This window comes from Nelusetta ayraudi, unplaced genomic scaffold, assembly GCF_046127955.1.
Source record: "Nelusetta ayraudi isolate G7.1 ecotype Tasmania unplaced genomic scaffold, CSIRO-AGI_Nayr_v1 ptg000127l, whole genome shotgun sequence".
Lineage (NCBI taxonomy): Eukaryota > Metazoa > Chordata > Actinopteri > Tetraodontiformes > Monacanthidae > Nelusetta > Nelusetta ayraudi.
In genome coordinates, this window is record NW_027466177.1 from 1,064,666 (window position 1) to 1,079,019 (window position 14,354).

The following is a 14,354-nucleotide window of genomic DNA, read 5'->3' on the forward strand; positions in this document are numbered from 1 at the left end:
GCGGCGCATTCGCGGCTATTAGTTCAGCCCCTCGTGGTTCCCTCGGACCCGGTAAGAGATTCCTTTGTAGTGCCAAGGCTGCCGGGCCACCCCATCAATATCGCCGATGCGTCTTTATGTATAATTAAACCCGAGCCCCGCCCCAAAAGACTTCAAAGTGGGGTTTGTTTTGGGTGAGGGCGCGACAAATCAGGTGGTCTGTTGGCAATCATTGGGAAAAGTAAGGGGCCGAGAAAAAATACACAAGTCATTTCAATGTATATATGTGCTTGGGTGTGTGTGTGTGTGTGTGTGTGTGTGTGTGTGTATACATGTGTATACCGACAGCAGCTCCATTAAGGTGGGGGGAAACACAAGGGCGTCACGCTGGTGTCAGGGACTATGAGAGCGGGTCAGGTTGCAAAACTTCTCAGCAATGTTAGCTGCAACCAAGGACTGAGATGTATTCGACAATTATTTCGTTTTTGTCGAAGTTCTTTTTCAATGACTGAAACAGAAGCTGACACGGATTGAAGCTGGAGCACAGAGTCTGCGTCACGCATCTACCAGAGTTCCACCCGGAAGGTGTTGGGTGAACCTCGTGCTGCAGCTTCCTCACCACAACATCGGCGAATCTGAGCATAATTTGAAAATAATTGTTGAAACCCAGTCTGACAAATCAGGTATGGCTGTCAGACTGTGGCCAGAGACGCCTCGCTCAGCCCTGACCCCGGTCTAAGTCACATGACCCAGCTACCGATGCTAACATGCGGCCAAAAGGCAAGGCATTGATGTGAATATAAAGCAGAAATGCTCACATCTCCATGACGTTTTTTTTGGTGCTCTGCCTGAAACTCGCACTGGGTTTTTTTTTTTCAATGCGGCCTCTCTCTCTCTTTTTTTTTTATTTTTTTATTATTTTTTCATCAAACATGAGGTTAGAATTTTTACAAGTGGAAAAGCAGCTTTATCATTCAGCGCAGCGAAAGAGAGGGGATTTTTCCGGAGGGGAAGGCGGTGAATGAAAGGGGAAATGAGCCTGATTTATAGTGTGATATGAAGTCATGGTATCGCAATCAGGGGATCAACAGCCTTAAAGGAGGCGCCTCCCCAAGACCATGAGTGGAAACCATTAGCGATAGCCGACCTTGGATGAATAAAATACGGCGTATTAACATCCCACTCTCTCGTCGGAGCCCACAACCCGGCTGAGAGATTCAGGGGAGTGGAAGGTGGAGGCTCGCTCACGGGTGGTTTCCTTGCTTCTTCTTGACTTGTCGCATATCATCCAGATAAATCACCGCACGCGCCCACAAAAGAGGGCCGCGGCAAATTGCTTCAATGGATTTCCACTGAGGTAATTGCCGGGAGTAAAAAAAAAAAAAAAAGGAGGGGGGGCCGACATCTTTTCCATTAAATCAGCGGCGCGGTGGCACAAGGGGGGAGTGAGAGGGAGGGAGAGGGATGGAAAGAGGGGAGAGGAGCGCGTGTGACTGAACCCGAACTGAGCGCTCGACCAAGTTCAACAGCGCGGCTGCGATCGCGGATTATTGACTTGACTGAGTGACTTGAATAATAGCTTTTTTTTCCCGCTCCGTCTGACACTGAAACTGAGGGGTGAAAAAATTAAATCCACGCCAACGTAATGAATGATTTAAAGAAGACAACAGGGACGAACATCTTGGGGAAAAGAGGCTCGGTATGCCTTACCTTTTAGCTTGAAATTCTGACAAATTGAAACTTTTTTTTTGTCTTAATAACACCTGGATGAATAAACTCAGAGAGCTAATAAAAAAATTAAAAAAAGGAAGAAAGAGAAGGTAAGAAAGCGAATACAAAAGTTTTTTACGATGCAAGCACTAAAGGATTCAACAACCCTAAAGGGCTTTTCCTCAAGGTGAGTGTCGCGATGCTGCTGGTTGGCCAATGAAACCAAACACCCCTAAAATGCGGAACATGTGCAGGCGTATTCTCCTGCGAGCGTCGACCGACATAGACCATGAGAACCAGCCCCTGCGTGACCCTGGACGCCATAAACAAACTCAGTGGCGGCTGTGACACACCAACATGATACCGCTCATAAAAAGAATAGAAAAAAAGAAAAAAGAAAAAGGGCACCGGCCCAAATTGCACCTGTGCCCGCTTGGCATTCCCGTCCGTCCCCGCCCCTCTGCAGGCGCATGTGCCCCGTCTGGAATAGGATTTCGTGCACTTTGTGTAGCGTTAGTCATTAGACACATTCATCCAGTGGAAGAGCCAGGAGTGAGACTCAGACTCTTCGCACAGACAGACACGCAAACCTGTAATTAGAACACAAGGGTGGGAGTGGTGGTGGAGGCTTCCCATCGCCGCTGGCTCGCTGACTGTGCGGCTTTCCAGAGGACGCAGCACAGCAACGTCACCTGCAGTTGGAGCCGTATTCCAAACCAAAAGCATTATATAATCAAAAAAAACAACAAAAAAAACGGATAAAACGCAGAACCCAAGTGGGAGAGGGAATGGCCTGCAGACGCTGAAGCTTTACCTGTCCGACTGCTGCCACCGCTGCCAGCTAAAGAGGCGAAGGAATGCAGGCAACACATCATCCCGACGTTTTGGAGCAGACGCCAAGCCAAACCCGGCTGAACTTGCCCCCGGGCCGCTTGACAGGGGGCGGCGTGGGGATGTCATGCACCGACAGCCGTGTTCTTTTTTTGTGTTAAATTTACTTTTCTTTTTTTTTTAATTAGCACTTCTTTGGCAAAGAAAAGCTCAAACGCATCAGGGCGAAGTCGTCGGAGGTGTTCTACAAATGTAGCAGTGCGCGAGGGCGAGAAAGGGTGTGTGTGTGTGTGTGTGTGTGTGTGTCGGGAGGTGGTGGTGGTGGGGGGGGTTAGTCTGGCAGAGGCTGAATGCGTTTGGCCGCTCCGCCCGAAAGGGAAGGGGGGAGGCGGGGGGGGGGGGGGGGAGAAAGGAAGCAGGAGAGCTGAAACAAACGCACGCTGGCTTCTATTAGCCGAGCGGCCGAGCGGGATGGATGGAGGGGCGAGGAAATGTATTCATGCCTTCTGCGCACCCACCTCCCCCCGCCCCCCTACCCTCCTCCCCATTATCTCCATTGGGGACAGGCGGCGGATGAAAGGGACAAAACTCCCCCCCCCACCCCCAGCGGCGGCACTCTCTCTCTCTTTCTCTCTCTCTCTCTCTCTCTCTCTCTCTCTCTCTCTCTCTTTCTCTCTCTCTCTCTCTCTACCCCTGCAAACTAACGCTGACGCATTCTGATGGCTGCTTAATTGTACGTGATACAGGCAAGGCCCTTTCTCTTTCAAATCTAAAACAGATTGCTTCTCCCCGGGGAAGGGGATTATCGGACAAGGGGGGGGGGGGGGGGGCGGTTGGATGACAAAGCAGGGACAGTGCGGCCCTCCGGGTCGAGGTGGGAGAGAGAAGGGGGGGGGGGGGGGGGAGGCTGCGGTTGGAGGGCCGAGGGAGGTAAGCTGGTGGAAAGTGTGCGAGGCTACGTGTTGTTTTGTTTTGTTTTTTTTTTCTCCGCCTCTTCTTCTCTTTTGCGCCGCGAGGAGATTACGCGTGCCGTCGAGGGCGCTCACGTGCGGCCGGCCGGCGGAGGGGAGGGGGGCAAAGGCGGGGGTGGGGGGGGGGCGCGTGCTCGAGTTCGGGCCTCTGACCACAGAGACGGATCACCGCATCCTGCAGAAGCACCTCTTTGTCCGGAGGCCTGTTTATCATGTGTTCACACCTCCTCCTCCTCCTCCTCTCTTATCTGCGCGTCCTTCGACTTCACCCTGCTTCCACTTTCCCCTGCACGCCTCCCTCGGCCCGAGCTGCACCTCCGAGTGAGTGACGTCGTCGAACAAAAGCCGGTCCGGCATTAAGAGAAAGCATTCAAATCCTCTTTCTCTCTGGCTTGCCGGATGAAAGTGCGCATGAAGGAATAAAGCCTCACAGCAATCGCGCATCTTCTCTTTCCCTATTCACTCCCAGGATGAAAATGATAAGACCCGGCGGGTCAGGGGTCAATCCCGGTGGCCGTTTCAAAGCCGATGGACTCTGAACTCTGCAAACCGCACCAATACGGCAAAATAAATCTTAATCTTTCGGAATACGGGAAAATTCCTGCTATTTTTACATTCATCCAAGTGCTGGAATTGACGGTCGGTAAGGAGGAGGAGTAGGGTGGGGTGGGGTGGGGGGGTCAGAAATTCCTGCGGAGGATGCCCAGGCTGTGATATTTGCATGCCCTGACCTTTAACGCGCAAATGGGAGCCTGAACAAACACATGGGGGTGCTCTTGTGAGCGGCCCAATAACCCAAAAATAGATCTGTGCTGTGGGTTTTTTTTCTTCTGCATCCATATATATGTGGCATACTTCCCCAGAGATATGGCCTGATAAGTCAAGGACGGCTTTACCGGCCTGTGTGTGTGTGTGTGTGTGTGTGTGTGTGTACGTGCACTGAAAACCGGCAGGGACAAAGGCAAAATAAATTGGGAAAGTTGCAGCGTCATCTAAAGACAGGTTTTCTGGATCCCCCACTTGTAAAAAAAAAAAAAAAAAAAGGCACATCAAGCCAATTGCTCGGCGTTGTCAACAGTCGCTTGCCCCGATGGGACTGTGCAATCTACTCCAGCTCCTGCTATGCAATCAGGCTACTAAGAGCAACACTATCATTACGCCGAAGAAATAAACAAGTCCTGGAAGAGGAGGTGGTTTTGGAAAAAAATCTTTTCCTCACATGCCTGCGCGCAAGAGAGCGACTTCGGTTTCAATTTTTCCGTTATCTGATTTCTTTTTTTTTTTTTAAAGGCAGATTTGTCACCCAGTGGAAAAAAACCCCCCACCAATAACCATCCAAAACTATTATGTCATTAAAAAGAGCGTAGGCACAAGCTGATCAAATAAACTCAAGTTGAAGCTCAACATCCCGACACCGATCTAGTTTGTCTCCATCCTGATCTTATCTCCTTTTTCTTTTGTTTTGTTTAACACACAAGCGATCCAATGACGGGATTGGTAAATGTCCCACTGCTGAGATAAAGCGCAGGCGGGGTCTGGGAGCGATAACAGAGGAAGTTGTATTTCTGGGAATACGAAATAAGAGTTGGAGCAAATTGTCCCAGTGACGGCTGATGATTATTTATTTTTTTTATTTATTTATTTTTTTACCTTGTTCGTGCCTGGTGAGCATTTTTGAAGCCGTGCTGGACTTTTGGAAAGCTTTTGATTAAGTGGCGTCTGACGGGATGAAAGCACACATGCACAGACACACACACACACACACACACACATGCACAGACACAAAGTGGATTCTAGCGACGGCGGAGCTGCTACTGGAACAACGTTTGTCTTGGCAGGCGCCAACCACCCCAGAACTTAATTATTTGCAGCAGCTGCTCATGCTCTTGTTTGCAACACAGTGGAGCTAAACAGTTTAAAAGGATCTCCCCTCTCCTTTGAGCCGGCAGTCAACACTGCGTGTGTGTGTGTGTGTTTTTTTTTTTTTTTTGTTATTCTTTTTTCTCTTTTTCGCTTTCTTGTCTGCTTTAAAACCCCAAAGCCGCTGCGCTATGCTGCGGGCAGGTTCATCAGAAATCGAATCTCAATACGGCTGGGTGAAAGTGAAGTTAAGGGGGATATTTATGACGAGAGCCTTGTCGGCGCTGAAACGCTAATACTGAGTAAATAGCAGCGAGCATCCTGAAACGTAAGCCGTCCTGCAACATTTCTGGCTAATTGTGCCTGGTAGGAGCAATCGGCTTAGGGCCGGACGTTTGGCCTTTATAAAAGGGTAAGTGGTGAATTATAAATGGGCCGTTACCTTTATAGGAGTAAGTGAATATGCTCGAAGAATGCAGGAAACAACATATTTCATGTTGTAACCAAATAGAGTTGTTCAATTTTAACAATGTACAAGATTAAAGACGATTTAGCTGTACTTTTCTTTAAGGTTAATGCAAACAAACAAACAAACAACAAAAAAAACATTTTCAGGGCTCTCTTACTCTTTAATCCTGAAAATATCGACACATGATAATAATAATAATCACAATCCGGCCGCTCTTAAACGTCATTCTATCGCGTCCCTCGAGCGCAGACTCCTGTCCTGTAAAGTCCAGTGGCAAGAGGGTCCGCGAGCGGCGCCGCGACGTATCGCCGGTTCGGGAACATTTTTCAAGTCACAAGCGGCAGGAAGTTGCAGCTACGGCTGCTTTACCAGAGTAAACAGAAAATCACACAACAGCAGCTTTCACCCGTGCGACCCGCTCTCCTCCGCTCAGGCGACCCCGACCGGCTGCTGTCCGTGCAGCCTCTCGCTCACAGCTGCACGATCTCCATGAGCAAAACACCTCGCGCGCACACACACACGCACACACACACACACACACACACACACACACACGCACAGGAATACACACCAGTGCCTGCAGCGGGGTATAAATACTATACATCATATTCCCACTCGGCTGGCAAGTTTCCCTTCTCACTTGACTTGAGTTAAATAGCCGGAGTGAGGTGTGCATTCTCCGAGCCTGCGCTCTCTACTTAGCTCTGACAGTTTGCCCGGAAAGCGCCCTTCAGCAGCTCATCCATTTGGCCGCGACTGACACGATCTGCCAGAGGTGCACTCTGGATGAGATTAATGAAAAAAAAAAAAAATGAAAAAAAGAAAAGAAAATAAGGAAGAGGAGAAAGAAAAAAAAAAAGTCTGGCTGAAGCGGAGGGGAATGTTTGATGTCACGCTTAATGTAGAGACGCTTGAGAGAGAGAGAAAGAAAAAAAAGACAATTTCTGGCAACAAAGTCCTCAAGGAAAAGTGGCTGAAACAAACTAACTTTTTTTTTCTTTTCTTTTTTTTCCCAACACTGAGGTTGTTTCAGCCGCTCTGCCACCGCTGACACGGTCCCACTTTTTTTATTTTATTTTATTTTTTTTTATTATTATTAAATGAAAAATAAAACAAAATCTCAGGGAACCTGCTTCTCACACCACAGTGGGAGCGAGCAAACAGGCGGACGGACGGACGGACGGACAGGCAGACGCTCATGGATGAGAGGCAAAAGTGACATTGGTGGAATGCGCCGCTTTCTAATCCCCCTGAGACGGAGGAATTTGCGACGGAGGGAATTCCTGTCATTCGGGGGAGGAACCGCTCGGCCGGGCGCGCGCGGAGCCGCCGTGCTGCGTCGCTGCGTGGGAAATGTGCCGACGGCTGACAACGGAGCAAACTGCCGGAATCAGTCGTGAAAAAGAGGGAGAGAGAGAGAGAAAGAGAGAAAGTTGAGTACCTGAAGGAGCCGGTCGAATCTGCGCTTTCCTCTCTGTGCGTTCCTCTCCACCGGCTCTCCCGTCGCTCACCGAGGGGCTTCTACCTTCTGGGGGTTGGAGTGGTCGGAGGTGGTGTGGTGGTGGTGGTGGTGGGAGGAGAGGAGGAGGGGGGGGGACCACACAGCTCCTGGAAGACAACCTCTCTCCTCTAATCCGCTCTCCGATGTGATGACACTCTCTAACCTCGACCATCTGTTGAAACACGTCCCGGGAGCAGTCAGCGCCGCGGCGCTTGTGTCAAGAGCCCCCCTTGCCCCCCCCTCCCTCTACTGCTCGCCCTGCCCAATCACGAGCCGGCTGCTGGGTGGCTCCTTGCTGCCAGGAGGCAGGGACAAGGACACAGCTCGGCGGCGGAGAGGGAGACACACACGCATGCACGCACGCACGCACAGAAACTCTACGAGAAAACCCCCCTAGTCATCGTAACCTGAGAGGCGGAAGGGATAGAGAGAGAGAGAGAGAGAGAGAGAGAGAGAGAGAGAGAGAGAGAGGGGGAGAGAGAGAGAGAGAGAGAGAGAGAGAGAGAGAGAGAGAGAGGAGTGGAGAGGGAAGGAATGGGAGGGGGAGAGAGTGAGGGAAGGAGAGAGCGAGGGTAAGCAAGCTGTGAGTGGCAAAAGCAGAAACAGTAGAAAAAATATGGAGCAAAAAAAAAAATATATATATATATAGAATCACAGGTTGAATCAGTCTGGGAACTGGAATAAATGATTTGCATTGAGTTTGATTGGGAACTGACTTTCACTCACTTTCCAATGAGTGAAAGTCACAGCCCGACCCTAAACCCCAAACTGAGCCCAGCCTCAACTCATACTCATATTCACATGGCTCCAAACTTGAGCCTTTTTACCCCCGATGGTGGACACTAAACTTTCCAGAACGTCCTCACTTTGCAGACGTTGCCCTCATTTTCTCCTTCTCAAACACACACACACACACACACACACACACACACACACAGACACAATTCTTCCCCCCTTCGTCCCTGACCCCTTTCTCACCGTCCGCCTCTTCTTCCCCCGCGGCCTCCGAGTACGCAGCCCTGAAGAATCAAAAACTGCAGAGGCAATAAAACGCTGCATGGGGACTCGGCGGTGGGGAGACGCTGTTGGCACTAAACTGTTACATCTGCAGGCTTGCAGGAGCTGCAGGCAGGCAGCAGCCTTCACACCTCGGTGTGATAAATCCTTACAGTCCCTTGGCTGCATTCCTGCCCTTCGCCACCTATTGCCTTAAGTTAAAAGGGGGAGAGGAAGGAGGGGGAGAGCAGTAAAAAAAAAAATTGAGACGGAGAGATAGGGAGAGTGAAGGGAAAAGGGCGGAGGATGAAATGGGGCAAGTATTGAGCTTTATAGAGCTGATAGAGCAGAGCACGACAACAACAACAGCACCTCAACCGGTGCGTTTCCTAAAATTAATCAAGCAGCTTCTCTAACTGAACTCTGGCGAAAAACACGGAACGAGCGACGAGAGCGAGGGCCCCCGTCAACCCGAACCGCCGTCCCACTCGCCGATCAGGCGGAAAGAAGGGATTACGAGACCCCGATGATGCCGGGGTGGGGGGCGGGGGGGGTGACTTCAAAGGGCCGAGCCATAATTAGTTAATGCTGGCCTGATATCCGACAGCGGCGGACAATGAGTTAATCAGAGGTGTGAAAGCTTCTAAGTGGCTCATTTAGCTCCGATGAGAGGGGCGGCCTTTTGTTTTCGGGGCAGGTTGACAGGCGCCCGTGAACAGGGGCTTTGATCACCTCCCCCCCCACCAAAACTCCACCCCTGCGGAAATTCAATCAACGGCCCCCCCCCAAAAAAAAAGCATATTTCATTCTCTTTCTTCCAGGTTAAAAATCAGCGTTTTTTTGATCCCGATGTTGTGTCTCGTCGCTTTTGTGCGGTCGGCGCCCGCTGTTTACGTTCCTCCTTGTGTGTTTTTTTCTTTTTTCTTCACGTGTGAGGATATTGGATTAAACTCAACAAAGGCAACTTTCTCTCGGGGCACGTGAACCCCCCCCCCCTCCCCCCCATCCCCACCACCACACCCCAGCTTGGACTGAAGTTTTAAAACAGGAGCAACGGCGAGGGTTGGGAAGGTGGGAGGGAGGGGAAAGAGCTCAAATTAGATTAACTAAATTCACAAAAGACTGTCCCCGAGCCCCCTCCTGCATGGCTACACACATCCCCAAGCCCCGCACCTCCGAAACACTCCCCCACCCACCCCTCCGTCCCCTCGCACAGGCCCCCATTCTCACGGCCGAGAGGTTTCCAAAAGGGCCTTCGGGCTGGGCCAGGGGCGAGCAAATCCCCGCGCTCTTTGCTGGATTACGGATGGCCGCCCCCACCGGAGGGGGGTGGTGGAGGTTGGTGGAGAAGGGTCTGTTTTTTCATAAGCTGAGCACATCTGTAAACATGAGGGAATCCGACCAGACAGAGGGGGGGGGAGTTATCAGCATGCGCGTCGGCGGAGACGGAGGGAAGGAAAGAGCACCTGGAGAGAAGAAGTTTTTCTTAAAATTCATTTTTTTTCATGGAAAGGCAGAAATTGCTCCTTGCACGCTAACGTCCCAGCTGCATGTAACGGCGACATGAAAGCGGAGGGTAGAGGGTGGTCTGTGAAAACGGCCTCATCTTATGAATGACTGAATGACCTGCAGGGGGGCCATTGGGACTTGAGTGCCGCCCCCCCACCCCCCGATCCCCGTCCCCTCCGCTCCCATTCACTCTCCCTCCCTCCACTGCCTTGAAAAACAATTCAGCAAAACTCAGAGTGACGGCTCGCTCCTCGTTTTTTTTTTTTTTTTTTCTTTTCTCAAGAAAAATCGCACAGTTAGAACCTCAGAGTCTTCAGATCTCGAAATCACTTCCTCCCGTCGTCCCTCCCCTGCTCTTCCCGACCGTCGGCGAGGCTCGCAGGTGCAGGCAGAGGCCGGCGTCGGGCGAATCGCTTCGCTGGCCACATTCTCTCTGAGCTGAATGAGATACACCAGGGGTGTCACAGCCATGGCAGAGCCAGGCGGCGGCAGGCGGATATGCCCACATTGTGTCCCCCCCCCCGTCCTCCCGTCCCCCCCCCGCAAAAAGTCCAAACTTTCCGAGAACTCCGAGGGCGCCATAAACTTAAAGCGCTGTTTTCCCGCGTACAAGATGCCTGAGATTTATTTTGGGGGTAAATGAGGCAACCGACTTTAAAAGTTGGCCCTGAAGCTACGTGAATCCAGGTGGAATAAGGATGCTGGGGTGGTTTTAAAAAATAAAAATAAATCCTGCAAGGTGTTGTTGTCTGAAGGGACTGTGATGGCTTTAGGCTGCAAAGCCTCTCAAGACCCCTCGCACCTCAGGAGGGGGTTTGCGCCGGAGTCACCGCGAGTTCATGCCAAAAAACTGAAGATGAACCGGCAGAAGAGCACAATGTGGGCTGTGGGTTCAAAGGGTCACTCGTTAAGACACAACCAAGAAGTGTAAACTGGCATCATTAAACCTGATGATTGATGATTATACTCCAATCAAATGTTCTTGTTGAATAAAATAAATATCTGCATTGACAAAATCAGCTGGCTTTGTTGCCCCTAATGATTGATTTTGTGTAATCGTCACTCCTGCAGAGGGAGCACTGACTGGCCCATTTGCACAGCTTTGAACCTACTTCGCATTGGTGTGACGGTGTTAATTAACCCATAATGCACTCAGCGCCTAAACGACAATGCGTCCCCCTGTCGGTCATTACCGCCATTAGCCTCACGGCACGCAGTCGGGCCTGGGAAAACACGCTGGGAGGGAGCAGGTAGCGCCACAAATCAGCGAATACACAAACACATAATGAAGTCATTAACAGTAATCTGAGACGCGGGGAGAGGGGGCGGGGGGGCTGAGAGGGGGAATGAGGAAGCAGTGATTGGATTTCGAGGGCTGCCGTGTGCAGACAAACAGTCAGACGCGGTCTCACCTCACCTCATTAGCGGATGTTTAGAAGACAGTCGGCCGCGGAAGCCAGCGTGAAACCACCTCCGCCGACAGGGGGAGAGCCTGTTGTATTTCACTGTCATCCGATCACGCAGACGAGGTCAGACGCTAAATGTAATCAGGCCAGAGAGCGGGGAGCGTTCATATTTTCCCCGCTGCTTTACAAGTAGCTGGAAAAGTTCAATCAACTTGTGTTTCGGTCTGAATTCAAGTGGACTTTTGAAGAAGAAGAAGAAAAAAAAAAAGGATTAGATCATGTTAGTACAGATTAAATGCTAATAAGGCAGATTTACACAGACCACCAATGCAGCCTGTACATGGATGGGTGGATTTAGATTGATAGAGTTTTATATTTCAAAAATATATATATAAAAAAAAAATTAAAACAAGGCTAATGAAATAAATAATACACAGTATATTCCACAAGAGGAAATAACCTGGATTAGACACAGTTTCATAGCAGGCAAAGTAATCAGCATTGATAAAAGAGTCACAAACAAAACTAGATGAGGGATGAGAGCATGAGGGAGATAGAAATAAAGAGATAAATAACTCGATATATAGAGATACACAACCAGTCAAAAGTTTGTCACACCTTCGCATTTTTTTTTTTTTATCTTTACAACTTTCTACACTGCAGATAGATACTGAAGACATCAAATATATGAGCAAGACATATGTAATGTATGCAGAAAAGAAAAAAAGATGTTAAATAACTCTTTTTATGAAAGGTGGCTATTTTGAAGAATTTAAATATGAAACATTTTATTATTTATTTTTTACTTTTATTGTTTCCTACATAATCCCATGTGTGTTCATGCATAGTTTTGATGCCTTCAGTGAGAAACTGCAATGTTGCTGACTTGTGAAGATGACTCCTGGTATAGAAACAGGTCAGATTGTGAAGCTAAGACATCTTCAGCAAGCCAACCCGATGTGTTGTACGTCTGAAACCACACACCTCCTCCTGAAATGCGGCGGGCCACCCAGAAGAGCATCTCCTGAGAAGATCTTCTTAAAGCTGGGAAGAGGAAAAGGGAGCTGAAGCCAACGTCACTCCCCTTATCTGGCAATTCGCAGCGCGACGGGGGAGGAGGGGCGATTCCCAGCTTGGCCTCGGGGTTCGGGGAGATTGCTCGGAACCAGGCCGGAGAGCCGTCGAGGTCTACGAGATAAACACAATGGAAAGATATTGATCACTCTCCCCAGGTTTTTTGCAAGCTGGAAGATGAAAGACATTCTGACAATTAAGACAACGATGGTCGTGTAGTAGTAAAGCTCCATAAACACAGCCTCAGGGAGCTTTCAAATCAGCGGTACGCCTTCGCTCCACTTTGAATTTCTCCAGAGCACCGTGATGTCCTTTTTTTCCACTTGTCAAGTGAACACAAACACTGAAAGACTTTGGCATGGAGCGTTTTTCAGGCCTAATTTAGGAATAAGATTTCATGAATAATCATTCCAATCTCATGCCAGTCGTATATCCTTCTTTGTCTTACTGCTTGCTGCCACAGAAAAAATAGAAAACTGTGACCACATAGCCGTCACCCAGATCACTACTTTCTCCGTGGAGCTTTTGGAAAACTCATTTACACTCAGCAGCTCGGCGTTTCCGGAATCCCTGCTAATCCTCTCAGGTGAGAAGGGCAGAAGGCAGGCGCGAGAGGTGGGCAAGAGTACGAAGGTGCACAAGGGGAAGGAATGCTCATGTATGTAACAAAAATAATCCTGAAAAGCATGCCGCCAAGTAGCCTGGTGAGAAGGAGAATTTGGAATTGTGTCGGGCAGGTCGCCGGTTAAATTTTTTTTTTCCCCCTCGGTGGGCCCTGAACTGTCCCAGGAGCATGATGGGAAGAGGACAACAGGTAGGTGGGCGTAGAGCATCTGTCCATGCAGCTACTTCAGAGGAGATGATCGGAGGACAGCTCTAAAAGTGCACCCGGGATCTCACAATAATATTTGTTGCGACGCGTCACCGTAGCGCAACCTCCGTGAGCAGTGAGAGTAAAACACAGGGATGTGGGTGCAGCTTTGATCCGGGCATTTTTTTTTTTTTTTTTTCGGCTTCTTTGGCAAAGAAAAAAAAAAAAGGAGGCACTGCGGTTGTACGTGATCTGTGATTTGCACGCCAGTGGAAAGAGAAGCCTTTTATTCAGCCTTTTATTTGATTTTTCTTCCTCCCGAAAAGGAGAAATTGAAGTGATGTAGCCAGGCGGATCTGCAGTATCTAACAACACAACACAAACACTGGGATGTTAATTAGACAGTCCTTTCGTGCCAATCACGCCAAAGAAATTCACCTCTGGTAAATTATAACAGAAACAGCATGACTAATGGTTTGAAATGCATTTGTATTTTTTTCTAGAACAAATAAAAAAAACCTTCAGAATTGAAAATAATCAGTTCACTCAGTTAGACCCACCCCCTGCTTTTTTTTCTCTCTTTTTTTTTTTTTAGCTTTACAAGTCCACATATCTTCTTTTCAGATTTATGGCCATTGTCTGCACCCTCGCCCCTCCCTCGCTCATTCCACACTACTCCCAGGGGTGAAGAGCGCAACGGCCAGGCATTCTACAGGTGCAAATTCCAGCAATGCCAGCAGGCGTTTTTGGATGCTCAGTGTAAAAGCTGGGCCAAGCAGCACAGTGCAGGCGGTGGCCAGGAGAGACGTCTGACAGCTACACCTGCTCTCCTGGCCAGAGCACATTGGCACAATGGACAAAATATATATATTTAATGTTAATGTTTTTGTTCACGGAATTCATCACAAATCAAGCCAAACATTTGTGTTTTCAAACCGCATGCAACATAATGACTTCACGCTTCTTTAGCACCGAGTGCGCAAGCAGAACTTCCCTGCAGAGCGAAGACTGACATCATGCGCAGAACTCACAGAGCCCCCGGAGACAGTGTGGGTGGGTGAGGGCTCAATTCAAGAAAACTCCCAATAATCCAATTAAGCACATCATTTCCTTTAGTACACAAGGATTGAATCAACTGTCGGGGAGCGGCCGAGTCAGGCCGAGTGAAAAGCGAGAAAGGAGCGGACGCAGAAAGGGGCGAGAAAAGGCTTTTTCTTCTCCTCCCTCCCTCCTCCGT

The 14,354-nt window shown here is 49.3% G+C and overlaps 1 protein-coding gene across 4 annotated transcripts in view; it reads right to left on the bottom strand.

Annotated features, from left to right (window-relative positions):
- sulf1 (sulfatase 1) overlaps nucleotides 1-12,354 on the bottom strand; it is a 37,483-nt gene extending 25,129 nt beyond the window's left edge. Inside the window, exons 1-3 of one of the 4 annotated variants that reach the window (XM_076050277.1) lie at nucleotides 12,217-12,329; nucleotides 8,300-8,529; nucleotides 7,262-7,493 (exon numbers count right to left, since the gene is read on the bottom strand). In XM_076050277.1, coding sequence (XP_075906392.1) covers nucleotides 7,262-7,493; nucleotides 8,300-8,529; nucleotides 12,217-12,253 — 499 coding nt within the window. In that variant the 5' untranslated portion in view covers nucleotides 12,254-12,329. Of the gene's footprint in view, nucleotides 1-7,261; nucleotides 7,494-8,299; nucleotides 8,530-12,216 lie in introns of all 4 variants that reach the window. The other 3 variants (XM_076050279.1, XM_076050280.1, XM_076050278.1) reach the window with 3 other exon arrangements.
- Between the last annotated feature and the right edge of the window lie 2,000 nt (nucleotides 12,355-14,354).